Source organism: Lytechinus pictus, chromosome 3 (assembly GCF_037042905.1).
Source record: "Lytechinus pictus isolate F3 Inbred chromosome 3, Lp3.0, whole genome shotgun sequence".
Classification (NCBI taxonomy): Eukaryota; Metazoa; Echinodermata; class Echinoidea; order Temnopleuroida; family Toxopneustidae; genus Lytechinus; species Lytechinus pictus.
Genome location: NC_087247.1, coordinates 48,218,910 through 48,246,909, shown reverse-complemented (window position 1 = coordinate 48,246,909; position 28,000 = coordinate 48,218,910). Strand labels below are relative to the sequence as shown.

The following is a 28,000-nucleotide window of genomic DNA, read 5'->3' as shown; positions in this document are numbered from 1 at the left end:
ATTAATTAGAGCCCCTCTGGGCAATTTAAAAGGCCTCATATTCCAAAACGTCTGGGGGCTCTGCCCCCTCGACCCCCACCAGGGGCCTCTGAACCCCCTCCGCTGATACATTGCTGGTTTGCGCAATGGACAGTGGTGCATTACAGATTCTCAACATGAAATGTGGCGCTTCAAAAAAAGTAATTGAGAATGGCTGGTTTGGACCATCCTCCTTTGGTAGTTTGCGGTATGTATAGGACTTGTGGTGTTTGTTTTCTTTGCATCCTTGGAAAAGGTTGTTGTTTATAGTGCACTTAACCCTTTGCCTACGGGAATCGAGTTTGCCTCATATTAAGTCTGTGGGAGTTTTGAGAATTCAACAGTCATAGGTTTAAGATCTGCTTTTTGCTGGAGGGTATTGGAAATGCCAGAATGATAGTACAGTAAATTTACTTAGTTCTACCAAAATGGACATGTACAGCACACAGATATGCATGCAATGGACAACACACAAATTTTCGGCCTGATCGTTTTAGCCGTTTGTTTTTTTAAATCACACATACTTGACTTCAGCAGTTTTTAAGTAGCTGGAAATTATATTAGGAAAATCAGCACTATAAAAATGAAGTTAAAAATAGTATTAGGTAAAACCCTATGCAGATCAGAGATGATTTCCTGCCTGTGTGGGCCCTTTTCTGTGACATTTGGTATTGAGGTCCAGTGCATATAACAAATCACTTCCAGAACGCTGCTTTATGAATTTTAAGCTACTTATTCCATTTTTATGCCTCCACTACGAAGTCGCTGGAGGCATTATGTTTTCTGAATGTCCGTCCGTCCATACGTCCCGCTCTCATGATCGCGATATCTCAAGAACCCATTGGCGGATACTCACCTAACTTGTTATGTGTATGTATCTTGAGGAGCTAATGAACTAATTAGATTTTGAGGTCAAATGTCAAAGATCACATGGCTAAATATATATATGCAAAATGGCTCATGATCGTGCCATCTCAAGAACCTATTGGCGGATTCTCACCAATCTTGGTTTATGTATGTATCTTGAGAAACCAATGAACTGTGAAGATGGTCATAAGGTCAAATACCACACTGTAGGACTGAGCACCAACGTCAATCCTTCTTTCCGAGGACGATCAAGGTATGGAATGCTCTCCCTCCCAACAAAATTGATGCCTCTTCTAAAAAAGCCTTCCGCCAGTCTCAGGCTAAACCAGATGGGACTTTTTACTTGCAACTGTATATATATTTGCACCGCACACCTAAACCTGGCCATAGACACATGCCAATAAACCATCTGCAAGAATCTTCAACCATGAAGGAGACAGATGTAACCTGAAGAAGAAATTTAACAGGGCTCATTATATATGCGAAAATGGCTCATGATCCCGTCATCTCAAGAACCCATTGGCGGATTCTCAGCAAACTTGGTATGTGTACATATCTTGAGGAGCCAATGAACTGATTAATATGCATTAAGAACCGATTGACTGATTCTCAACAAACTTTGTCTACGTGTGTATCTTGAGGAGCCAATTAAGACAATAGATTTGGGGCCATTAGGTCATTGGTCACAGGGCTCAAAAGACTGTAAGACACCGTTCTCATTACCGTCCTAATACTAATTTACGGGAAACTAGTTTAATACGTAATGAGAATGGTCGAAGCTATCTTCCAAACCGGTTCAGAAAACCACCTCGCGATGTAGTTTTGAAGATCGCTTTGCCTTAAACTGGTTTTAGCATGAGGACACAACCTTTCTTCGGGAAGCGATCTTCGCACATTTCAAGCGCGCTACTCCACACACTGTAAGTAGAATGCCTACGCTGCGGTTTCAAATTTCGCGTGAAACATGTCACCCCATTGAGAGTGTTCCCATAGCAACGAAACCACTTTACATGAAGTAGTTTTGAAAACCACTTTTAAGTGATCAAATGGGAACGCTAGCAAAGCGATCTTCCAGACTGGTTTCCTGAACCGTTTTCCAGTAAACCAGTTTTAGAAAGTATAATGAGAACGGTGTCTAATGGGGTGTTGCAAGAAACTTGCAAACAATTGCAAGTCAATTTTTAGTCCCTAAATCATTCATATGTCTTGTAGTTAATTGCAAATTAGTGATTGATTGCTAATCTGCTCCTTAAAATAAGAAGTATAATCTGATTTGCTACAGCTAACGTTGATCTATCAGTTGTACAGTTGCAACAGAATATTTGCAATTGATCGCAAATATTTTCTTGCAACACTCCCTAAGACCTTGTTATTGGCTCATAATAAAATAGCTCTGTGATTTTTCAAGATCTGGTTGACCATCTTTTAGAGTATAGAGAATCAATTCAGAACATGTTAATCAAAATTAGGCTTAATATAAAAATTGAGTGATGGCTACGGCATATTTTCTACTGCACGCAGTCAAAGATCCATCTAGTTTGTTGTTGTTTTAATTACAGGGAGAAAATACTCCAGATGGACACAGGAAGAGGCGAGTTTGGTGAAGTACCACTTCACTCGCTATTTTGATGGTGAAGGAGAAAAACCCTCATCATCATCATCTGGTATACGGGAGTGAGGTAAACCTGTAGATCTCCCGGTCGTCAACGAAGTCATAATGGATAACAAATTGCAAACTGATACATGATGCGTGTGTGCGTGGATGTCGTCATGGTACATAGAACTGTTTGCTTTGCCAGAGTTTATGTAAGCCATTTTTGAAAGCGACAATATTGCGTGCAGATATAAGTGATTCCGGCAAGGCATTCCATGAAGTAATAATACGTATGCTGAAGTAACTACTTCTAACATTAAGTCCACAAGAGTCCACATTCTCAAGATGTCTGTTTTCCATCACATAGGTGTGTTGAGGATAAATAGTTGAGTTGAGGGTAAATATATTTTTATAGTCTTTCAATGATTACGGTGCACCGAAGGGGGGGGGGTGTTTGCCACCATACAATATTTGTTTTTCTACCCAATAATATTCTGCGAATGTTGTAATAGTTATTTTCTTCCTTAATTAGCAAAAGAAAACAAAAAAACATCAAAATGTCATATTCATTTTTTTTTGTGTTGTCCGTCCATCTGTCCTGTTTTGTTCTCTTGATAACTTAAGTACTGTTTGACAGATCAACATCATCATCAAATCTGGCTCATGTATGCATATGAGAGGGACAATATCTTATTAGATTTTGGGGTCTCAAGGTCAAAGGTCGAATGTTGTAGAGGTCATTATGTACATAGAAATGGTTCGTTTTTGTGTTAACTATTTTACAAAAAAAAAACACTCAGGAGGATGAGGGTTAATATCATGAATCCACTCTAGCTGCGTAATGTGATAGCTGATCCTCTTCAAACTCTAAATAGAAAATAAATGGTGCTGATGCCAACATTGTCAGAAAAATGGGCGTTGACGCAAAAATTTTCTTTAGAAAAGCATCCCAGGTGACAAGGTAAGATTACCTAGATTGTTTTTCTCAATCTTCTTTTTAATCTGAATTCCTTCTGCAACCAAATACCCATTGCCTATTAGTCAATATGGCAGATCACCTAGAGGGAGTTAACCAAGAATCCTTGCTGCAAAGTACATGGAAATACCAAAGCTACATACAGAAAAGTGAGGGTGGAAAATGCGAGCAAGGTTACTGAATATGTACTTGACTAAAGAAGAGGACAAAATGGACCTACATCATGGAGGTCTAGCAGTATTCAAGGGTGTGAATATCAGTAAGTGTTTGGTGAGAACATGGTGGGGTGAATCCTATACAGAAGAAGGTTGAAAGGAAAAGAGAGAACGGACCAAAAGATAACGAGAGCAAGATGCAACCTTCAACACCACCAGCAACCCATATTTTAGACTCCTGAAGCAGAATAAACAACACTGTTTGAAAGTAATAATCTTGATTCTTTTCTGGAAATGCTATATATCCGATCACTACCTTTCAGAATACCCATGTCAAATTAAAATCATCAACAACCTTAACTGCTTCATAGATACTGTAGACTGCTTGTGGGGATGTGAATGAGTTAGAAGCAGATGAAACTCTTTGATAAAGGCATTCATTGCCATTAGTTTAAGAATTTATCAAGACAGACAGCCAGTAATACTCTTTTTTTTTAAACTCTACGTAATGAACTGCTCGAGCCATGACAAGTAGAGACAAATCATTTCAAGAAGGGGTTAGATTAAATACTTTATATTATATTATATACTTCATGGAGTTGCTCATAACATATAATTTTGTCCACACAATAATTTTACAAACCGCAGAATGTGCTGATATAAAATGACTGTTATTCCTTTAGCTTGGCCGAAACAGTGCCTAGAGCTATGACTACATCTCCTTAATATGTAATAGTCTGCAATTATTCTTTATGTTGTGTGGAGGCTTTGTGCATTCCTGAATGCACATTTTAACTTCTTTCTTGATTCATTAGGAACAGAATTCAGTTTCTTTATACTTGAAGTTTCCTGGCTATTTTAATTACACTTTGCAGATCTGCAAGGCAGTGATGACCCAAGCTGAATCCTCAAAGACATGGCTGCTAGGTTTCGCTGGATAAAAACTCTAGAATGTTATGTTGATAAACTTTGAAATGCGGGGGCTGTTTCATCAAGCTATTTGTAAGTAATGCACAACTAAACAAACAACCAGTGATCTGTCTTTGTTCAAATGAGATTTTTTTTCCAGATTTAATTTTTTTTACAAATACTAAACTCAATTTGAATTGAAATGTGTACACTATTGATTCTGTTTCTATGCTTTTGACAGGAAATCAGTCTACATCTTGAAAAGAGAAGACATTATCTTCATGCACATTCAACTTGTTTCTTAATACTGAGAATTGATTGAATGGGCACAGAAAGTTAATAAATAATCACAAATTTGCATAAAATAACGATTAGGACCCGATATAGAAACTATAGTAAATTCAATCTGAAGGATATTACTATGACAGCATTGGACTTGCTTCAGATGCTGATGCAAATGAGACTGCACTAAGAGAATCTGGAGACAGGTTCTGCAATAAAAAAAATATATATTATTGCAAATAATTACACCTATTTGTGACAATTTCAATTGACAAGTTGACATGAGCACAAAAATGTTAAAATGCTGACAGTTGTGTAATTTATAATAAAATTCAACATATTCAAATAAAATAAACACAGAGTGATGGAATGGCAATATTTCTTGGTAAAGAACTACCAAAAAAAAAAAAAAAGGAAGAAATCAGCAGATTCCTTGTCATGACTCTTGGGCATAATTTTCTTCAGAAGCCATTCATGAATATGCACCTTATAATGCCATCATCACAAATGAAACATAAACTGAACAATGCTTTCAAGACTGCTTTCTTTATAGTCTAAAATCACAATAACAATATAGAAATTTATATTTGTTTTCATTCATAGAGGTGTAACTTACCCTTGCTAAATTTACAGGTTGATTTTCTGACATTCCAGAGCTATTTGTTTCATTCGATCTCACACTTAACTGTAAGGAATAGAAAACCAAATGATACAAGTGATACAACTAAACATGAAATAGAATAGAGTTCTCATCAATACATTTCTCATAAATTTAAGCAATGACTGATCTCCAAGGAAACTGAAAATAAAAATATGACTTTTAAAGTGCCAATCCCTTTTGTACAGTGCTAAAATAGAATACATGTAACTGAATTTAAAGAAAATCGATAATGGGCATATGATCAGTAATTTGTAATAATGAGGCTACCTTCAAGGATTATCCTGCCAAAATGGCAAAGACAACAAAATCTGCAAAAGCAAATGAAAACCAAATTGAATTATCAATCATTACACTGGTCTAGCTTCCTTGAACCTTGAAGAATAATCGCTTTCAGCAGCTTCAAAGCTATATTCATTACTAATAAAAAAAAAAAATTCACTTTTCTCACATGTCACACATGCTTCTGTAACCTTTGAATACATCCCTCATTCATGACACCTGGGGAGCGTTTCACAAAGATTTAAGTGTGACTCAAGTCGTACTTAAATTCCAATGCGTTATAAAAGGAATTTCCGCATTGGTGCAATGATGCTTAGAGGATGCGCTCTATTGTATTTTAATCAATCAGTATGTGTCATATATCGTGTGCGCATTGCAGCGTTGAAAATAGACGGGGGCGACGAGCAGAGTTGATTCTGCTCTTGTGTGCTTTTGAATCGCTCTGGCAATTGCCTAAAACTGCCAAATATTGAGCAACTCCTGACAGCCAGGCCAGTGCAGCTGCAGTTTTTACTTCCATGCATTGTTGCTTTCTGACATGTAACTGAGTGGACATTTTAGAATCACGGGTGTGGCGCTTCAGAAAATGTGTATCCAGTTCACTGAAACTCCGATATCCCCTGGTACTATTTTTCAAAACGCTGCATGGCACCTGTCTTGCCGTATCTTTGATAGTGAAAAATTTGCTTTTTTATTGCTTTTGAAGATATCATCCTCAATTTGCTAGAAAACTTAATTGAAAGTACAATGAACTTACCTGTGAGGTAAAAGACCCTGCCAATGCTACAAGTGAGGGTGTCTCTTCCTTCTCCTTACGAGCAAACCTTGGAATAGAATACGGGACAGTCCTTGGGTCTCCTGACCCTTCCGTTGCTGATATTCCTGAGCTAGATGATATTGGACTGATTGATCTCTGATGGACAGAAGGAGGACCAAAACTCTGGATACTTGATCTGTTATTTGACAAGACAGAGGGATATTAAAACATGGATACATGAGCTCATATACGATCATTATACCACTTACGGCATACCATTTCCCCCACAATGAGATAATTAAACAATGTATGATAAATATGGCACCTGTTAGTAATCGCTTTAAAGCATACTTAATGACAGTTCATGGTTATATTTGAGCACACCCTAGTTGTGCATGTTCAGATTCTGATATATGATGTCACAATGACTTCACAGTTGATCGATCAGCTTTATAAAGTAGCTGATATCTATTAAGCATGTGTTTCTAACTGCAATCTGATACAGTTTCAGTCAAAAGTTTGAGTACACCTGTAATACAAAATGACTTCTCACAATCACTTGCAGTTAATCATCAAAGATGTTATACTGCATCATTTTGGTGTTAAAATAACCCGATTAATGTCATTAACATATCAAAATGACCCCATTTTACCTGATTAATGTCATGAAAATTCATATTCCATATTAATGATTTTTTTACAAAACATTTAAAACAATTCACCTATATGGAATATTGTGATTCTGTAGGCCCAAGGCACAAACTGAAGTATCAATTATCATATCAATCAAGCCTCTACAAACTTATTTTTTGACACTTGCCCTTTCGGGCAAGTGATGAAAAAATTTGCTTGCCCGATAGAAAAAACTGCTTGCCCAATTTGTTTTGTAATTTTTTTTTATTATGACGGCACTATTCTTATTTTTAAAGGTCATACAAAATAACAACAATTGAGAATCATGTACAGTATAAAAGAACACACATTTAAAAGTTTATTTTCAGCGACGTAGGCCTGAGTCATTACGTTCATTTTGAAAAAACTTTTCGCTATTTATAAATGGGCGTTTAAGGTAAAAAAAAAAAACCTTCACCAAAAGTTGCTAAAATTTCTTATTTTGCATCTTTAAATCCACGAAATGGTTATCTGTTTGCCATATTTCCTTATAATTGTTTTGATTTAGTTGGAAACTATAAAGAAAGCCAGTGAAAAATATTCAGCTCTTTATTGCCTCTGAAAAAGATCGTTTTATGATGTAAAAAAAAAAAAAAAAAAAAATCAACAGTGGAGTGGCTAAAATTTCACATTTTGCATCTTTAAATCCATGAAATGGTAATTTATTTTCCATATTTCCTTGAATTTTTTTTTTTTTAAATTAGTTGGAAACTTTTAAGAAAATTAAGAATATTCTCCTCTCTCTTGTCTTTTCTTCATCATTTCATGATGTTACACTCGGTCAATATTTTTTTTATTGTAGTCCCGCATGTAGACTTTCATGGGGGTTTGATCAACACCATAAAAGTCTACATGTGGGACCACAATAATAAAAAACATTTACCGAGTGTTACATCATAAATCAGAGTCAAGAAAGAGCTGAATATTCTTCATTTTTTCGGTAGTTTCCAACTAAATCAAAACAATTTCAAGGTAATATGGAAAATAGATGGCCATTTCATGGATTTTTGCAAAATGTGAAATTTTAGCCACTTTTGGTGTTTTTTTGGGGGGGGTTTGCATCGGCATATAGTAGCGCATGCGCAGTCATTGCACACATAGAATGTAAGATGCGATGGCACGGTTTTTTGGTGCTGATTTTACATCAGTTTCCACTGTTTTTTTTTACTGGTTTGACATAATATGAGAGATAGTTGTGATTATCCAAAAGATATTGAAATTTAGAGGGTCTACTGATATTTTATCATTTTATTTCCAAAACAACCAGTTGCCCGATCGGGCAAATGACTTTGAGAAATGCTTGCCCGCACGTCATTTTCACTTGCCCCAGGCAAGCGGGCAAGCGGGTTCGTCGCGCCCTGATATCAATGATATAATCATCTCTGCCTACTTGCCTTGAATTTTGAATACCACTTCCTCCCACTCCCCATGCCAAAACAAACAAATAAACAAAAATCTTGCGCTTGTCAACAACCTTCCCTTTCACCAAATCTGTATTTGGGTGTTCATCATTTCTTCATACATTACTGATTACTGTATTTTCCAGTAAATAAACTGCACCTTTTCCCTGCTTTATAATATTGAAAAGTCGGGTGCGGTTTATCCAAAGAAACAATAAAGTTTCATCAGTAAGCTGACTAAGTTTCTTCAAGTATTTAAAGGAAAATGCTCTACATTATGCATGTAATCGTAATCCATCACAATCGTAATCGGTTATAAAATAAGGCAATAAATAATGTCCTTTATTTTTCATTTATTTTTCTCCTTTTTCTCTTATCTAATTTTTTCCCCCTTTTTATACCATTATTTTGATATTAAAAAATGCCATTTCATGGTCTTTAAAAAAAAAAAAAACCTGCTTGTTTTGTGATGAAAACTTGTTTTTTAAATGCATGTAATCGATCCTAATCAGTTATAAAAAAGGCAATAAATAATGTTCTTTATTCTTCATTTATTTTCCTCCTCTTTCTCTCAACATTTTTACTTTTTCCCTTTTTATAATATAACTTTGATATACAATATTGCCATTTCATGGTCTTTTTTCATTATTCTACAAAGGAATGATTTATATTCTTTGAAATATAAAGATAAAGAATGAAGAAACCATTTTTCAAAATACAAAAATAGTAATATATCTTCTGATCTTTCAATGATTTTTCAGTGAAATTGGCTGACCAAAAATGCTATAAACTTTGGTTTGCCATTTTTTTGTTTTGCTGTTTATTCACGACTGTGGTTTATTTCCTGGAAAATACAGTAAGGTACGAGACGTGGATACTATCAAGAATACCAGTGAACATTCTTTATAAACTATTTCCCATAAAAAATAACATATCACCCCCCCCCCCCCAACAACTTACTGATCGAGAGGAGAAAGTTGACTTGAAATACTGTCTAATGCAATCTCATCTTGGTCTGTTCTCACTGTACAAGTCCTTATTCTATCCTGTAATGGCCACTGACCAGCAATCAAATGTTCTTCTAGTTCACGACGTGATATCAGCTGGGCTTCTTTCAAACTCGCCCTGAATAAAACATTTCAAATGACATTGTCAATACTCATTCTAATGTTTCTAAAATTAAACTTGGGGCAAATTAAATAGTTTCCATGCTATTCTCTTTAACACTTGCTGCTACAGAATTTATAATATATACCACATCAGGGATACAGTAAACACATTTGTATCCACCATGATTCCCTATTTGTTCCTTCAACAATGAGGCTGGTTTTCAGTTTCTGATAAGGGTGATGATACCACTGCTACATGATTATTGATTCAGAATAATAAAATGCCAAAGACTTAAGTTACAGTAAGATTTGGGGTTAAGTTTCATGATTGATTTGACAAGCAGATTTTCCACCATGGCAATCGTCACATCACACGACACATCAGATAAGGAAATTAAGGACTTCTCCTGTAGATTTTCCAGTCTTTTCTTCGGGTATTTGGCAATTTATCTACACAATTTGAACTTATGAATCTTTATGTGCGTTGAGAAATGGTGAATATAACCCCCCCCCCCCCCACCAGAACTTGTCCAACAGATATTTAAATCTCTCCAATGGTTTAGCTTCCACTACTTCTGTAGGCAGCCTGCTCCAACCAAAAACTACTCTTTGGCTATAAAATTTACTTCCAACCAAGTATGTCTTGTGAAAAGCTTGTACTTGTGACCTCTTGTTGCTGAACAGTCAGACGGCAGGTCCCAAGAAAGTGGCTTCTTTCATCCAAGTGATATTCATGACTTGAGATGTTTGCATATTTAATGAGCATGATGCGGATCAAAACACCTCTTTTCATTCGGTCATTGCTGCTCTACTTGTGCATCGAATTTCATGAACTTGGTATCATTGTAAAGAAGAAGAATCATTCTTTCAGGTCATGTGTTTGAATTTATTCAAAGATTTTGTAATATAGGTTAAAATTTTGATCTAAATTATGCTACAAAATAATTATTTTCACCTGACAAAAGCTGCTATTTTCACACTTTATTTTTGTTTGAGCCCAAATGATTTTTAGATCATGATAAAGCTGAATATGTATACTTTAAAATGATATAGGTTTCAAAATAAGAATTGGTTTAATCTGGTCAAGATCACACTTTTCATTTGCCAAGTACATAAAGCAGCTTGAAAACAAGAATACTGCACTCTGATTGGTCAAAGAGACCACACACTGACAAATTCCAACGGTTCAAGTGCCTGGGTTCATGGGAAGGTCAAAATTCCCATGTGGTAATCTCCACAAATACCCCTCGCTTGTTGTTCTGTGAACCTTATCCAGCCAATCAGAGCTCTGGATTTCATGCAAGTACAAAATTTCAGAAATCTCGTCTTGTACCTTGGTGGGAAAAGTGTGATCTTGACCCGATTAAAAGGTGCCGCATATCAAGAGTGGCATTGTGAGAAAGTACAGAAGTTCAGCTTTATGGTGATATAGATATCTTTGAGGCTCAAAATAAAAAGTTTTGCACAATTTGCAAAAGAAAACAGAGGAAAAAAATTCAGTTTTGAGGCACATTTTCAGGCCAGAAATTTACTTATTTAACAAAATATTGTATACAAAATAAATGACCAATATAAAAGAGTAACATTTACTCTATCTGATGGGGCAATAATATTTCATTTAACTTGAGGTTAAAACAGGTAAATTCTTAGAGAAAGAAAATCTCATGAATCACGAGATTTTGCAAGGAGGAGGATTCAGCCACGAGATGATTTGGATGAATCTGGCCTTTTTGCTCATTAGCATAGGGACCTGCGGTCTGACTGTGAATGGATTGCTGGTGTGAAAATATGTCACTAGAGACCCCCAACTTTCCATTCAACAGTTTATAAAACAGTGATCATATCTCCCCTTTGTCTCCTTTAAAACATGTGTCCTGACATTCAAAGCTAGAATTACAGTGAGTCATCTAAAAACTCACACTTGTTCTTGTAACTGAATAACCAGGTTCTCCAGTGTTTGTATTTTCTTTCTACTCTCAACCAACTGTTGTTCCTTCTGGTTGGCTGTCTCCTCCATATAATCCTGCAAACAAACCCCAAAAATAATAAATCAGAATTTGTGAAATTCATTAATACACAAAGACAAATCTAAAACACCAATTTCCCCTGAAATAATTAATTAAACCATTAATTCAACATCATAATAATAGATGATAAATAATTATTATCATTGAACGTATGATAGCCACAAACTGCTGGGATTATTTGTCGATGTATTCTGAAAATCTGAAATGCATTAATTTTAAGTGGTAAACATGAAAATAATTTATTCATATATTCTCTTATGTAAGTACAATTTTCATCTCATCTTTCTTTTTCATGCTACTGAAATTACACACAAGCAATGAAAATTTGGTACTATCATATACATACAATATTAACAAACATACAATTTCAAAAATATAATAGTAAAACATTTCATAAAAAAGAAAAGCAAAGAAGTTCAATTTAAAAAAATAAAGGAGGTAAATTAATATTTATTGAGCTATATAGCAGAATTATAGAATGAAGAGAGGTGTTTGAGTAACTCAACTGTTTGAAAAAAAAAACACTCCCTTGTGTTACCTAACAACCAATTTGCTATTTGTAGATTAATAATCTTTAAATTTACCCCAAACTTATACAGACTTTGTGTTCATATTGCAAGCCTTTACCTTTTGAGCTGATGCTACTCTGTATTGATTCTGCAGTTGTAAAAGTTTCTCATTCATAGACGACCCATCTCCCCTTGGTGAGTGAGAGGGTGCAAAGAGTTGCTGATCCTTCATTAAAGCTTCTTGGTTATCATCATCACTATTAGAAATTCAACAATCAATTACAGCATTATAATACACAAATATAAGAAAATATTAATTGACTTTAGGACAATAACATCTAGTTGTTGTTTGGGAAATAATTGCTTTTGTTTTCTATTTTATGGAATAAACAATATATCAAGTGATGTTCTGTCTAAATCCTATCTCTTTACCTTGAAATAATGGAGCCATTGTCAATGTCAAAAGGGAAGACTATGTAATTGGATATTGTGACTCTCCTGCAAATTTAACCTTTTTGAATTATGAAGATTCTTCAAAAATAGATGAAATATGGAAAATGGCCATTGTTACAGTACGGTACTTTAAATCATAATCTTCAGTACAAAATATCTAAGTCACTGAACCAATGTTACAGTGACAACCCCCTCCCCCAACCCTCACCAGGTTAACTTCATCATTATCATGTTCAATGAATTATTGTATTTATTGTCATGGCATATTTACATACTCATGAAATTGCAAGAAATCTCTAAATTTTCCTGGCATGTACAGAACTATCAAAATGAAAGTGAAAACCATCATACACAAATGCGACTTTTTTTCAATTTGGAGAGAAAAATTCAATGTATTGCATAGCTCTTTAGCAACAACTCTTTTTCCAAGAATAATATTACTTCAAATTTACACTCCTAAATAATGATTTCCAATATTTCATACATTGTAGTCTCTAGATTTACAGTTGTATGACATGTTCAATACACAAAGGCAATGATGAATTCATTGATATCATAAATTACTAGGCCCGAGTCATGCCAGAATGTTTTTGTTCCGGAATCCCCCGGTGTCGTGCCGGTCAGAATCCAGCATCCCGATAAATGAATTCACGAAGGGGGAAGTACAAAAGAAGTTAAGGTGCACCCCCAATTTCTGCCTTACTTCAGGAAAAAAAAAAGTCATGGCCAAAATAAGCTCAAGCAGTTGCCTTTCGCATAGCAGAAAATTTTAGTATGATATGATGAAATTTGATCATAAAGACAAAGAAATAAATATGACATTTTGTCTACCTTGACCTGGAATTATTGCTCTTGAAAGCATAGAGTCAAACATGTCAATGACGCACCGCTAGCAGCTCACAGGCCATCTGCAACGCTGGCGGGCGGAACAGCTCGCGGCTTTTTCGGCAGTGCTAGGCTCGCGCAATTACCCACGCACGGGCAAGCGCCAGGTTCAAGCCGCCGCGGCTATTTAAAACTGAAAGTCATAATACTGTTTTCATATTCCAATAAACCTCTTTTTTCTGACAGGAATAGAAAGAGCATCAATGACAAGAAAGACGTCAGAAGATAGATGACAAATGAGGATTTGTTGATAAAAGATGCCATTGTACGTTTTTAATAAACAAGTACTGGTAGAAACTTTATTTGAGGAAGAAATAGACGAGAAGCAAAATGAGAGAGAGAGAGCGCAATAATTCAGAGAAAGAGAAATAGAAATAGAGAAAGAGGAAAAGTAGAGGGTGATTCTTCCTTCATTTGAGAGGGAAAAAGACAAGAAGCAAAATGAGAGAGAGAGAGAGAGAGTGTGATAATTCAGAGAAATAAAAGGATAATAGAAAAAGTGAGAGGAAAAGAAGAGGGTGATTCTTTCATTTGAGGGGGTAAATACACGAGCAAAATGAGAGAGCAATAAAAGAAAAGAGAAAGATAGAAAAATAAGGCGGCTGATTTTTTGCTTTGTTTAGGCCCCCCTATGTTTTATTTGGAAAGAAATATATAACTTAGAAAAATAACAAATTAACAATAAAATAGGCAAATTCTTTCTTGGATATGTGGTAGCCCTACAAAGGGCTGTTATGATTGAACGGATTTAACACCCTAAAAAAACTCATCATCGTCTGACTTTTCATTTGGATGTTATAATGTATTTGGCTAAGGAGGGCATTTATATTTAATAGTTGTAATCATGATACGAACATAAACAGCTAGCTGTGTGCGAGCATTTACAGCAGTTATTGGATGGGGATATTAGCATTTTTAGCTCGATATTTCCTCAGAATTTGTTCGCGCCAAGCAAACTGTCCGCAATAATCTCAAATTTTTGGCAAATTTGATAATGATATTTTTCAATATGTGTTACAGTTTGGTGCGGCGCGACATGACAAACCAAAGCGCAGCTGCCCAGCTGAAGCCATGCCAGCACTGCCTTATGCATTGGCTGCCTGCTCAGCGAGAGCTTGCAATGGAATACCACTGCTGATATGATAACGAAACTGCAGATCGAATAGATTGCAATGCCTCAAGATGTAAGCAAATATTACTGTTTATACCCCACGATGATACTACATAGAATAATACGACAACATAAAAGTCATTAAAAACTCTTTGTTATGTATTACATTGATTTATCAGAATACCGGAAAGGAAAAAACAAAACCGGAACCCACACACATTGGACGGATTCCGGTATTCCGTCTGTTCATACCCAGGCCTATAAATTACCTCAAAGTTACCATAATAATATTTCCTGCTTATCATTTACATTATATAAAATACACCACTTCCTTATTTCCTACTGTAAAATGGATAATGTCAATGTGTAAACGGTCACTTCCTCTTTCAAATTCCACACTGAGTTAACATTTCACTCCTCTTCACAATGAAAACAAATGAACAGAACAAACTTGCTGTAATATTATTGCTCTAGTGTCCATAATGGAGCTGACTATGCGTTTTAAACTGTACTTGTACCTTAGCTGGGTCTTGAGAAACTGTGCATAGTCAATCACACTGGCTACTCCTATTTCTAGCTTCTCTCCTTTCACACAGCAGCTGAAATATCAAAATGTGAATGGCAATGTAACAAAATAGGTGATGCTTAAATCTTCTCAAGTATCTACATTTCTTTTTTTTCCAGTTTTCAAACCCATTCCCCCAAGAACTGAAATAATCATGTTGAAGGGAATATGATGGGTAAAGATCTTAGGAATGCTAACTATACTTCCAACTTTTTTACAGTCATCTTTTGAGAAGGAGGGCAACATATTTTAGATCTTTAAGCAATACAGTATTATAATATTAAGTGGGTAGAGCACCAAGCACAGTTACTCCAAGGCTATTATTAATCAATTACTGGAATGAGTTAGTCAACACACACACACAAAAAATAAACACAAGCAGCAATTGACTAGGAATGTGTTAATTTTGGGCTGGAAGAATGTCCTCAAGCATGTTTGTGCATACAAAAAAAAAATTGCTTCTTATGACATGAGAAGCGCGATAGCTTAGTCAGTAGAGCGGGGGTGACCAAGGTTCGATTCTCACTTGGTGCGCTAGTGCCATTTGGTAAAGCATTCATCCTCATTATCAAGTCCTTCGGAGAGGAACTTAAGCCGTCGGTCCTCTGGTTGCTTGCTATAACCACTCTCTCAAACCTATCTCTTAAATGAATCAAACTTTGTGTGTTTTACGATACAAGTGTACACATTGTGCCATTATTTTAATGCATTCGTCCATGCTAATCCTAAGATTGGTTAACCAAAGTGTACTCAATTTTGCATTAATCTGTATTTTTTGTTCAAAGTGATTAAAAACTCCACTGACATTAAAGGTTATGTAGGATATAACTTAAAGTTCTACTGATTAATCATCATTGTTACCTCCACTTAGAATTCATGGAGGAGTTAAACCTTTCTTTGATTTTTCTATCTCACTCAGGGCATGTGCAAAAAAAGCCCCTCATGATAATGAATGTTGGTGAAGAATGTACTATGAAATGCACAAATTCAATAAATAAAATTATATCAAATTACTATATGACTTCTAACTTGATCATGTGATAGTAATTGGACTTACCTGAAGTCTAATGAGTGCAGGGACTGGAGAGATTGAACCAATATCTGAGCCTCTTCACTTCTAACGAATGCTCCTTCTCTATAAAAAGCTCTACAAAATTAAGTGATAGGGGAAAAATGGAATGAATATACATGTACCCTCCTCCAAATGCAAAAAAAATTGTTTTGATACAATTATTATTCATCTTCAATGAACATTACCCATATGTATTTCTCAAACATGCTTTATCGAACAATTATTTTGTAAAAGAACATGTACATGTTTATATTGCATCATGTGTTTTCGAGCATTACAGAAATATAGAATTCAGAAATAAGTCATTGAAACAAACACAATGAAATAAAACATAAAAATAATCATAGATTTACATGGAAGAAAAAATAAAAGAATCTACAGATATCAACTGACAAAGATGCTAAAATTTTCAGTTTACCTAGATTCTATTTTTTTACAGTGTCTTGTGATTGCCAACACACATTGTGACTACACTAACAGAATATTGTGCTGTTATACCTCAGTGCTTTGTCATTCTGTAAAGCAATTGCAATGTGATCTCCAAGTTTTTTCTCCATTAGAGCCATCCGCAGCCATGCTCTGCCCTGTATATACAGTATAATTTAAAACAAAAGAAGCTTTGTTTAAGTCATATTTCATAATCTAAAAAAAAAAAACTTTCATATAATGCAAACATTGAAATATTTGAGGTACATTAATTGTGAGTTTAGTGCTTTGTGAAGCAAGTAGAAACTTTAAAATTCTCAAAATTATTTGCAGTTTCTAAACTAGAGCCATCTGAGCTAGTGGCAACTCAGTGGCAACTCAACAGTGCCACAGAAATCATAATATGCGTCAATATGGTTAAGCCGAAGCAGCAGCCGGGCACTGCAGTCTGTAACTTCACAAAATTGTCTGATTTCTTCCATAAATCTAAAATTAAAACAAGTGGAACGCCTCTGGCAGTCTCGCCTGCATTACGCAATTCGATATAGCAGCAGTGCTGCCTTTGAAAACATCTAATGAATTATTCACAGAAGAAAACACCAATATGATAATAAAATATTATGTCCATTGACCCAAAATGACCTTTGACCATGTGACCTAAGACATGCGCAAAACAATCATTCATACTTGATTACCCTTATGTCGATGTTTCATGAGCTAAATCCATAAATTTTCTAAGTTATGATGCCAATTGAAAGCATACTCCCAACACGGCCAGAGTTCATTGACCTATAAATGACCTTTGATCTTGGCCATGTTCCTGAAACGTGCACATGGTATTCAGGGATACATTGCTGCTCTTATGTTTGATGAACTAATTTCATGAACTATATCCATAAACTTCTAAAGTTATGATGACAGTTCCACAAATACCCCCAACATTACCAAAGTTTGTTGACCCTAAATGACCTTTGACTGTGGTCATGTGACCTGAAACTCGCACAGGATGTTCAAGGATACTTGATTGCTCATATGTCCAAGTTTCATGAACTAGATCCATAAACTTTTAAAGTTATGATGACAATTGCTCAAATAACCCCAACATGGCCAAAGTACATTGACCCTAAGTGACCTTTGATCTTAATCATGTGACCTGAAACTCAGGCAGGACCTTCAGTGATACACTATTACCTTTATGTCTAAGTTTTATGAACTACGTCCATATAATTTCGAAGTTATGACAACATTTTAAAAACTTAACCTTGGTTAAGATTTTGATATTGATTCCCCCAACATGGTCAGAAAAGCGGCGCCTATAGTCTCGCTCTGCTATGCAGGCGAGACAATAAGCATTGAAACTACATGTATGGCATTCAAAATACTGAAAGCGATTCCCATACAATTTCAGTAAATTAACGGGGCTAAAGTTCCACATCATTCAATAAATGGCTATATGAGTAACTGAATCATAAGTGAGTCAATAGAAAAACTTAATTCATTTCTAGAAATGAATGCAAATTAAAAAGGCGGAAAATACTCATACATGCAATATCTTACTTCATGTGTCTCAAAATAATGTAAAAAAAAAAATTGTCAATGTTCTCCAAATTCTCAGTACAACAATTACCTTTGCCTTGGGTGACCGCACCGACTCCATATGAGCCACATTACCAATGCAACCATCATGTGTATTACCGCAGACAACTCGGATGAAATGCCAAAAGTCACGGGGTTCCTCTAAACCAAACCATGTCACCTGACCTATACGTAAATAATAACAAAAAATATGAAATAAACATATGTCATGAAATATCATTTTAGTAATATGTATGTCATAGGATATAGTTATTGCATGCATGGTAAAATAAATTATCTTATTTGAAACAGTTTTCTTTCTTTTGCCCCTGATTTATTGATGAGTTTACTCTAAATTCAACACCAATGAACATTAGAACATATACCTATTGATGATAATGTAACTATTCATAGTTGCCCCACAAAACGGGGGAAATGGCATTATGATTTCATCTGAAGGTGTCAAACTTTAGTATGGTCAGAATTTGTAACCATGCCAATATGACAAGTAGAAAGTTGTTAAGAAATTTAAAAAGCATAGGGCACCAAACCACAATCTCTAATGAAATAGCTAATATTTCACCTATAGCAATCCAGGCCATATAATACTTATTGGCACAGATTGATAACACAGAAATGGGGGCGGATGGGGGGTAGGGGTACTTGGATTATGATTGGACGGGGGTGTGAGGCTCGGGGCTTGAAACCCTTACCCATTTCTAAGCGTCATTTGACCGTGAACAGGTACCCATGTCTAGGGATTTTTTCTCAAAATACAGACCCATGCTGCAAAATTATTTTTCCCACTACAGTTCCAAACCCCAAGACTACATGATATGAATATTCATGACTTGGGGTCTCGTACTCGTACTCTCGACTGGGACTAACATAGACATTTATGGGGCTTTTCCTGGGGATTCTTATTTTTCAGAAAAATAGCTATACCTAAGGATTTAACGACCAATTGAATCGGCTTATCCCTGTATGCAATATATATACGAGTACCCCCCCCCCCCCCCGGACAAAGAGACTATATCTGACAAACTTTGCAAACACTTTAATAGACAATGCAATATTTCAGGAAGGAATAATAGCTTTGTGTTCAAGAGTAACTTGTTTGCTAAGGCTTGATTCTCTGTACAATTCTTTTTGCAATTCCAAAAAGTTAAACTGAAATGAACCATGTTATGTATTGTGAAGAGGTATCACCATGAAGATCTCTTTACAATTAACTAAAGAAAAAATGTTTTTTGGAAAATCTCATGCTAACTTGAATTCAAGTTAGCATGAGATTTTCCAAATTTCGGGAGAATAGATTACTAGGTACAGTTTGAGACAGAGGGATGTGATTTCCAATAACCATTATGATTGAATACGTTAGGTAGAGATAGAAAGGAAATTACCTTTAAGTCTGTGACTAAGTATGTGCTCCATGATAGTAGCAAAATTCTTGAACTCAGGACAGGAGTCATCTGTTGCCTGGTATTGCGACTGAGCAATTAGTGCCTTTATTGACAATCTACATGTATTAACAGAATAATGAAGAAGATGAAATAGTGACTTGGGTAGAGGATTCTCCCCTATTACCCGCAGTGGTTCTAAGTTCTAACACTATTTTTCATCAAAATACCCAGCCTGAAATAGGGCTTGCCACGAGTCCAGAATGGATGTTGAGAGGGGACTACCTTTCCACTATCTAACACAGAGGGACCGAACACCCCCCCTTCTCTAACCCAGTGATAATCACTTCGGATTGAGTGTGCTGAGAGGATTGTCACTGGGTTAGAGAATGGGGGGGAGGAGTCAATCCCTCCATGTTAGCTTTGGGAAAGTTGCTGATTGAGAAGCAATTCACATCAGAGTAGACTATCATTAGAACAACTAGATTTTAGTATGAATTTTCTCACATTCAGCAATGAGTATACTACACTCTGTGAAAATATATAAACAGATCTGCAAAGTTCCCAGATATAAAATTTAACAAATATGGTACCTATTGAGTCTAATGCATAAAAAATGCATATTGATTATGTTCTTTTGTTGATAGTTATCGATATCGGCAAGATATTTTTGCATGATATCGACAGAGAATTTTCTCAATGATAACAGCCCCTAGTGTCATATAAACCAAATAATGAATGTTCTTTTCATTCATGGAATGGACAGAATAGTACTAGTCTAGGCTAGACCAAAAACTTCGGTCTCTATTATATTGGTTGTTCCACTGAACTCCATTGGCTTCACTCACCAATTACAGAGACCGAAGTTCTTACTCGATCTGTACAGGGACTCAATGGCCATATGTATATGTATTAAGTTCAGATAAACCAGAGAAGTGCGAGTTGCACGACAAACTCGCACGACAGCCAAAGGAAGTCACTGTTTTATGTCCTTTTAAGTAATTTTTTTCCTGTTTTGGTGCATTTCAGGCCAAAATAGAATGATTTGTATTTTGGTCCAGTTTTTTTTAAATATTTTTATGAAATAAAGACAAAAATCGATGAGCCCCGGCAGAGGGATTTTTCAATGTTAATCCCCTAATGGCGGCTGCACGATCGCGAGCCGTCTGTGTATGAGGAAAAATTTTAAATTTTTTAAAAATATTTAAAAACTCCTTGAAACAGACGGCTGCCAGCTATCTAAGTCTAACCTTGTTAGGCTAACTTAGGCCACTTGCTCACTGCAACCATTCTGTCTGTGGGGAATCTACAGGTAGGACTATGGTATGCCAATGCAGTACATAGCATACACTTTGAAAAATCATTAAAATTTCACATTTTTGACCAAAATTACTAATTCCAATACAGTCGCAATTTATTTTTCATTATTAACTTGGGAATAATTTTTGTATTCACCAAAACACTCAAAACCTTGAATTTTGGGCATATTTTTGTGTACGCCCTCTATTGGTGGAAAGTAATATAGCAAGAAAATTTTCCTTTTTCATTCTCTATTTTCAATCTAGAAAAAAAAATTATAAGTATCACATTCACTTAAGGGCCCAGTACGATGCTCTGTATTGGAAACTGACAGTGCCAAAAAATCAAGCATTTGCCCCAAAGAAAAAGAGAAAATAAGCCAAACATTGCCAACCTTACATTGCCACACATGGAGTAGTAACTAACAGAGAACAAGGTTATACTTATACCTAGCCTTGAGGACTCCGTGATGATATTGTAGCATAATGAGTTATACCTTTCAGATGTATCTCATAGTTAAATCGTAGAGGGCAATATTTTTATGTTGTGATATACTTTGCGATTATTGGAGAAGTACGTGAGTTCGCTGGGAGCTGCGGTGGCGTGCGGTTGTAAGATGTAAGCTCCGAATAAATCAAATTGAACTACCGTATATACTAAATATCTCCCAAGTTGCTTCATTTGCATGATTTAGGGTGAGTGATTGGGGGATCTGGTGTATTTCAGAGGAATGAGAGAGTGTACCACGTTGCACAATAGACTTTTGTGAGCAAACCTGCCCCAAAGAGATATAAAAGTGAGAAGCGTGGACCGGGTTCTGAAGACTGCACGACGGCAGAACGCTACCCCGACAGGGCCCGGTTACGCCACAATATTTTAAAATATTTTTACATATACTTTTTCATCGCGGAGCCTTGAAAACCTTCCCATAGACGCATAAGTGAGACCTTTACATCCGGATGGATGGATTTCCCTATGAAATTTGAACTTGATAATAAATAATATAATAATTATAAATACTTATAATCACTGAATATATATAATATATATATTAATTATTAATAATTATTATAATAATTATAAATATTTATAATCACGTATTAAATGTTATTATTTGTTAAATGATGATATTTATCTATATATTGTTCTTCAAAACGGCATTTTGTAACATCGCTAATCGAAGGTACGTCATAACGAAGTGGTTCAAGAGTCAAGCCTATTGTATTTGCTTTGTTTACAAAACAAATGGATCGAGGGATCTACACAAGATCGGTCTGGTAAGAAACCTCGAATTTTTCATCTTTTTACTTACACATTTTTTACACCTTCATACGCAGTAGGCGCACACACCAGCCCCATACACTCACTCTCCCGAAATGACAGGAGTGCTTGCCAGCGCCAGCAAAAACAAGTGCAACCAGCAGAGAGCACTGTAACTTGCCTGTAGTTGGATCCAAAATGAGCTCCAAATTAATGGGAATACATACGTTAATTTCTCTGGATGGTCATTTGAATTGGTATTCAATGCTGATATAACGATTGTGAGGAAAGATTGTGGAATATGAGTTATGACCGTGACGATGTTCGAGAATTAATCCTGATATGATGATCCATTTTTTTTATTTTAGACATAAGAGCATGCGATCGAAATAAATATGAATGTCTCAGATCGAGCTCTAAATTCATATAAATTATTATTGGATGTTAAATAATTACGATTTAATAAGATCTTATGGCCACACTAAAAAATATTGACGATGTCAGCAAAGTATGTTATGTTCATATGGAAGTATTAATAGTATTATACTGGCATTATTTTAATTCTTTTTCCATCTCTGGACGTCTCCGAGAAAAGAAGCACAATGCGCGTTCGATGACGTATGACATATTTTCCATTCATGAAATCAGAGCCCAAAGTTGGGCACAAACTAGCTTCAAATTGATGGAAAAAATATCAAACGCAATTTTCTCTGTTTTGTCACGTAAAATGTTATTATATGGTGATATTACGATCTTGAATAGAGTTTCTGCATGTTGACAATGTTCGAGTCGATTGTCATGTGATGTCCGTCATTGAAAATTGAAACGTTTCACATCAAGCTCTAAATTCATATTAATAATATGCAAATTATTGTTTAATATTACAAGTAAATAATGTTCTATGGTCATGATATTAATATCGTTCATGAAAGCAAGGTTTATTTTACGTTGATCGCATCAATTTTCTGGTTTGATTAAAGCACAGTACTGCGCATGCATGATCGATGGCGATGACTTCCATTCATGAATTCATCGTGCATATATTATCTCGGCACGAGCAGATGAGTAAGACTAGAACTATGATCGAAATAAACTTCAAATTAATGGTGAATAGGCATCATAATTACACAATCAGTTTCAATTTGGGGGGAAATCAAGTAAGTAGTAGTCAAGTTGGACATTACTGTTTATTTTCATGATTGTGTGAACCAAACGAATTGGCCAGCCGACCTATTTTTTTTTTCGATGCACCGATTTTGCAAAATCTGCACCTGTGCTCGATGACATTGATTTTAAAATTGATTCGACTCAGGCTTAATAATTAGGTGAACAAAATCTACACTATTGCGGTTTGAAGGCTTAAATAATAAATCGGGACAAATAACAAGGAAGGTCAGTTTCCCTTTTCGTCGTAAAAAGTCCAAAGCTACTTCTAAAATTACGTTTAAAAAAAAATTAATGCTGTCCCCTAATCAAGAAACCCAAGCACTTAAATGACATGTCTTGAAATACTTATTGGTGAATTATGGTAGTTTTTAGGTGAAAGTGTACCTTATTTTTAAAAGTTTGTTTTTCAGATGTTGACTTATTGTTGCACCACCATCTAATTACGTCACAAACTCTAGTAAATCATATTTTTATACAGTCAGTCCGCAAGCCCCTGTGTTAATGAGCAAATGAGCAAGATTTATCCAAGTCCTCTCGTGGCTGAATTCATGTCCCTGCAAAATCTCGTGAATTGTGAGACTTTCTTTCTCAAAGAATTTAACCACTTTCTCCCTGAGTAATATTGATTATTTTTGTACCATGGGCAAGAGTAAATGTTACCCTTTTATATTGGTCATTTCTTTTTAATGAAATATTTTGATAAATAAGTGATTTTTTTTCCTGAAAAGATGCATCAAACAGAATTTTCTTCCTCTGTTTTCACTTGCAAATTGTGCAACATTTTGTGTTTTAGGCACCAACATTATTTATATCATTAGAAAGCTCAAACTCTATACTTTCTTACAATGTCACTCTTGATATGTGGCATCTTTTAGATGGGTCAGCAGCCAGTTATTTCCATCAAGATGCAAGACGAGATTTCTGAAATTTCTGAGTAACATAAAATCCAGAGTTCTGATTGGCTGAATACTGTTTTCAAAACAAACAGGCGCGGGTAATTTGAAGAGATTACCACATGGTGAGTGTGACCTTGCAGAGGCCCAGTGTGGGGAACATTGGAATTTGCGTGGGCGTGTGGTCTCTATGACCAATCAGAGCGCAGTATTCTTGTTTTTGAGCTGCAAAATGTACTTGGCCTATGAAAAGCTGGCTGCTGACCCATCTAAAATACATCTTCTTATAAAAATTATATCATATTAAAGCTTAGATCTTCAGCTTTATCATGATTTAAAAATCATTTGTGCCCAAACAGAAATTAAGTGTGAAAACAACAACTTTTTTTGCATGAAAAAAAATATTTTGTTTTATGTTTTAGATCAAAAGTTTTTCCTATATTACAACATTCTTTTAAAAATCCAAACACATGACCTAAAAGAATGATTCTTCTTCTTTACAAAGATACCAAAAACATGAAATTTGGTCAATATTTAGAGCAGCAATGGCCGAATAAAAAGAGGTGTTTTGGTTCGCACCAAGCTCATTAACTATGCAAAAACCCTCTTGTCATGAATATCACTTGGATAAAAGAAGCTACTTTTTCAGGGCTTGCGGACTGACTGTATAAGCCTTAAAAACATAGCAGATGCACCAAAATACTATTAGTGGTGCTAGATGGGATATGAAGTATTGTCATTTTTTGTATCAATGGTGGCCAATTCGAATGTAATTTTAGGTGCGTTCTTCAATTTTTTTGACATAATGGACAACAGTGTATCCCTGTAATTCGCTTTCACCTATATCATTTGACCCTTGAAATCATGAGAAAGACACAAAAATGTCTCTATTAAGTATATGCACTTTGCAGCCAAATTTGTAAGAAATAGTAACTATTTTGTTAAGCCATCATGATTTTTTTGCAAAACTTCACCACTGATAAACCTTGAAATTTATCCAATGTAATTTTTCTCTCTGGAACCATTATTTTTCATAATATGAAAAATGATGGTTTTTATATTTTATTTTTTTCTCGGTAGACCCCAAAAGTTATTTCTACCAGGTGGATATGATATGAATTTGGACCATTTCAAAGTCACATTATCCATTATAGATGCCATTTTGGAAGGTCATCTGACACACTCACTATCTTGGAAACATGTCCTGATTCATTATTTGCCTTGAAAGCTTTTTGATGATTTACTTTAATTTTTGGAGTTGATGGTACGACTGCCGTTTTGGACGCCAAGTTGGATTTCCAGGTATACTTGACAACTTTGTGTTACTATAACCTGTCTCACTAGACTTTGTTTAATCCTAAGTTTCATGAAATAGAAATCTATACCCTAAATTTATTCAGATACATTATGTTTGCAACCCTGGGTATAAAAAAAGAAGGCATAAACCCCAATGTCTGAAATATTATCACCCATAATGGGAAACTGCATTCAAAATACCGCCATTTTTTTTTGGCCGATTTGAGGGTGGAAACATCGTAATCAAGTTTGGCAAACAGCATTTTTGGATTCAGCACTCCTGAATTCAATCAGCATTAACACAAAACTCAAAAGCACTTTTTCTGAGCACAATTTTTAAAATCTGGACCGGACTATAATCTATATTATAATTAAAGGAGAATGAAACCCTTGAAACCAGCTGAATCCATATCAAAGAGAAAAATCAAAGAAACATATTGTTGAAAGTTTGAGGAAGATTGAATGAATAATAAGAATAATAAGTTATGAGCATTTGAATATTGAGATCACTAATGCCATGTAGATCCTCCCGTTGGCAATGCGACCAAGATCTGTGAGGTCACACACGTACAACTCCCTCATTACTTTAGTACTTATTTCACTTATATTCTCACTTTTATAGAGTCTATCACAAGGTGAGGTGTTCTCTTTATGAGAGGACAAGTACAGAGGTTTCACAACATTATATCATTGATGAATCATTTGTCATATGATTAGAATGAGCAAAAAGAGATGTTTTGGGGTATATTTTCAGTGTCCAAAAGGGGAGAGTTGTTCATCTGTGACATCATAGATCTTGGTCGCATTGCCAATGGGAGGATCTCCATAGCATTAGTGATCTCGACATTCAAATGCTCATAACTCTTCTATTGCTAGTCCTATTTTACTCAAACTTTTGTTGATCTTATTCTTTGATTTTTCTGCTTTCACAAAAGCTAACTTGCTCCAAGAGTTTCATTCTCCTTTAATAAATACTATTCAGTGAAAGATGAACATGATGAAATGAATGATCCATTCAACTCGGCTACACCTTGTTGAATGGATCATTTCATCTTTCACATCATGAAGTATTCTGTCCATTGCACTCATAAACATTAATTATTTGTATGGTAGTGTATCCTATTGCCGGACACCTTTATTTCAGTGCTTTAAAAATGACAACTAGAGGAAATACAATCAAGAAAAATTCGCACTTGCTATTCCAAATTTTATGAAAATTATTAATATGATAAAATTATTTTATATTTACCAACCATTTTCTTTGCATCGCACTTGCCGCATACCCCTCCACGAAAAACTATTATTTTCGTGCGCGACAAATTACATCATGATTCCGGACGCGCTCCGGACGGGTAAAGATATCCTGGCTTGATTATAATGATGTGAGAGTAAATTTCAGTGATTTATTTCTTGTTATATCATATCATGAATAAATTCTAACTTTTTGTTTGCTTTTTTTATATCGAATCTGAGCAGATGTTGGTAATAAATTCGTGTTTGATAACTTAATTTATTTTTTATTTTTTGGTTAGCTGCATGTTTCATGGCACTTTCCAGTGCTCGTTCGTATCGTGACGCTCATCAAGTTCTATCGATGCGCAGCCGATCGTCGACGGCTCTACTCACGGTAAACCTCGCGCACGGTACCTTGAGAACTAGCCGTCGACGATCACCCACAATACACCTCACCTCATCATTCGATCGAAGGAGCCGACGAGATTGAAATTCGGCAAATCAGGCCCATATTTCCGTTAGAAAATATATCAATTCATTCAATTGTTAATGCAAAACTATGTTATATGATATTTTAAGCATTTTCTGTCATTTTAGAGATAAATAAGGTAGAAATTTGATTTTTTCGCCTTGTTTTTGCATTGATCTGTGAAAATGAATTGCGGAAGTCTTACAGTACGAAATTGTTTTCGAACGCATTTTCGCGTCCGGAATCACAATAGTGTCCGGTAATACAATACGTGACTATATACTAGTATAGGCCTAGATAGTTACTAGTGCACTTTCGCACCGCCCGACAAAATCAATTTCATAGCCATCTCCCGCCGCAGCTGGCGCGGGGAACGCTGGGGAAGTGCTTCCCTTCGTCGGACACGACGGGTGCGGAAGTGCACGAGCAACGACTAAGGTTTTTAGTTAGGCTCCATTAATATTACCGACAAACACAAAGTAGATTCTGTCGATGGACTGACATCTGCCGTTTGATTTCATCCATTCTTTTACTGGTTGGTATGCTCATATTGGAATTGTAGATTTAAAAACAAGCTCATTCCGATCAACGACCGTCGTCTTCTCGCGTCGATACGTGCTCTTATCCGAGCCGTGTAGTCTGCAGGCACAGACCCTGATTGAAACTTTGATCAGCAAGTGT

At 35.6% G+C, this 28,000-nt stretch overlaps 1 protein-coding gene across 2 annotated transcripts; it reads right to left on the bottom strand.

Moving 5' to 3' along the window:
* Nucleotide 1: 1 nt before the first annotated feature.
* Nucleotides 2–28,000, bottom strand: LOC129257111 (RUN domain-containing protein 3B-like). 2 transcript variants are annotated; one of them, XR_010293104.1, is made up of 12 exons: nucleotides 27,786–27,953; nucleotides 19,706–19,821; nucleotides 18,355–18,488; nucleotides 16,800–16,885; nucleotides 16,287–16,376; nucleotides 15,183–15,263; nucleotides 12,334–12,472; nucleotides 11,599–11,702; nucleotides 9,531–9,695; nucleotides 6,488–6,694; nucleotides 5,418–5,486; nucleotides 2–5,010 (listed from the first exon to the last, which is right to left on the bottom strand). XR_010293104.1 is itself a non-coding variant. In XM_054895365.2 (12 exons), exons 1-12 carry the CDS (start codon nucleotides 27,866–27,868, stop codon nucleotides 4,939–4,941), a joined length of 1,335 nt encoding a protein of 444 aa, XP_054751340.2. In that variant the 5' UTR covers nucleotides 27,869–28,000; the 3' UTR covers nucleotides 2–4,938. The 2 variants fall into 2 exon arrangements, 1 of the variants encoding a protein (XP_054751340.2); XM_054895365.2 differs by having other exon boundaries at nucleotides 6,499–6,694; nucleotides 27,786–28,000.

What these genes read in the sequence shown, in the direction of transcription:
- LOC129257111 (XM_054895365.2), bottom strand. Translation starts at nt 27,868, where the DNA reads ATGAGCATACCAACCAGTAAAAGAATGGATGAAATCAAACGGCAGATG. An exon ending in AATCTACTTTGTGTTTGTCG is followed by an intron (nt 19,822 to 27,785) that starts GTAATATTAATG and finishes TAATACATGTAG; the next exon opens with ATTGTCAATAAAGGCACTAA. An exon ending in ATTCAGTTACAAGAACAAGT is followed by an intron (nt 9,696 to 11,598) that starts GTGAGTTTTTAG and finishes TGTTTTATTCAG; the next exon opens with GGCGAGTTTGAAAGAAGCCC.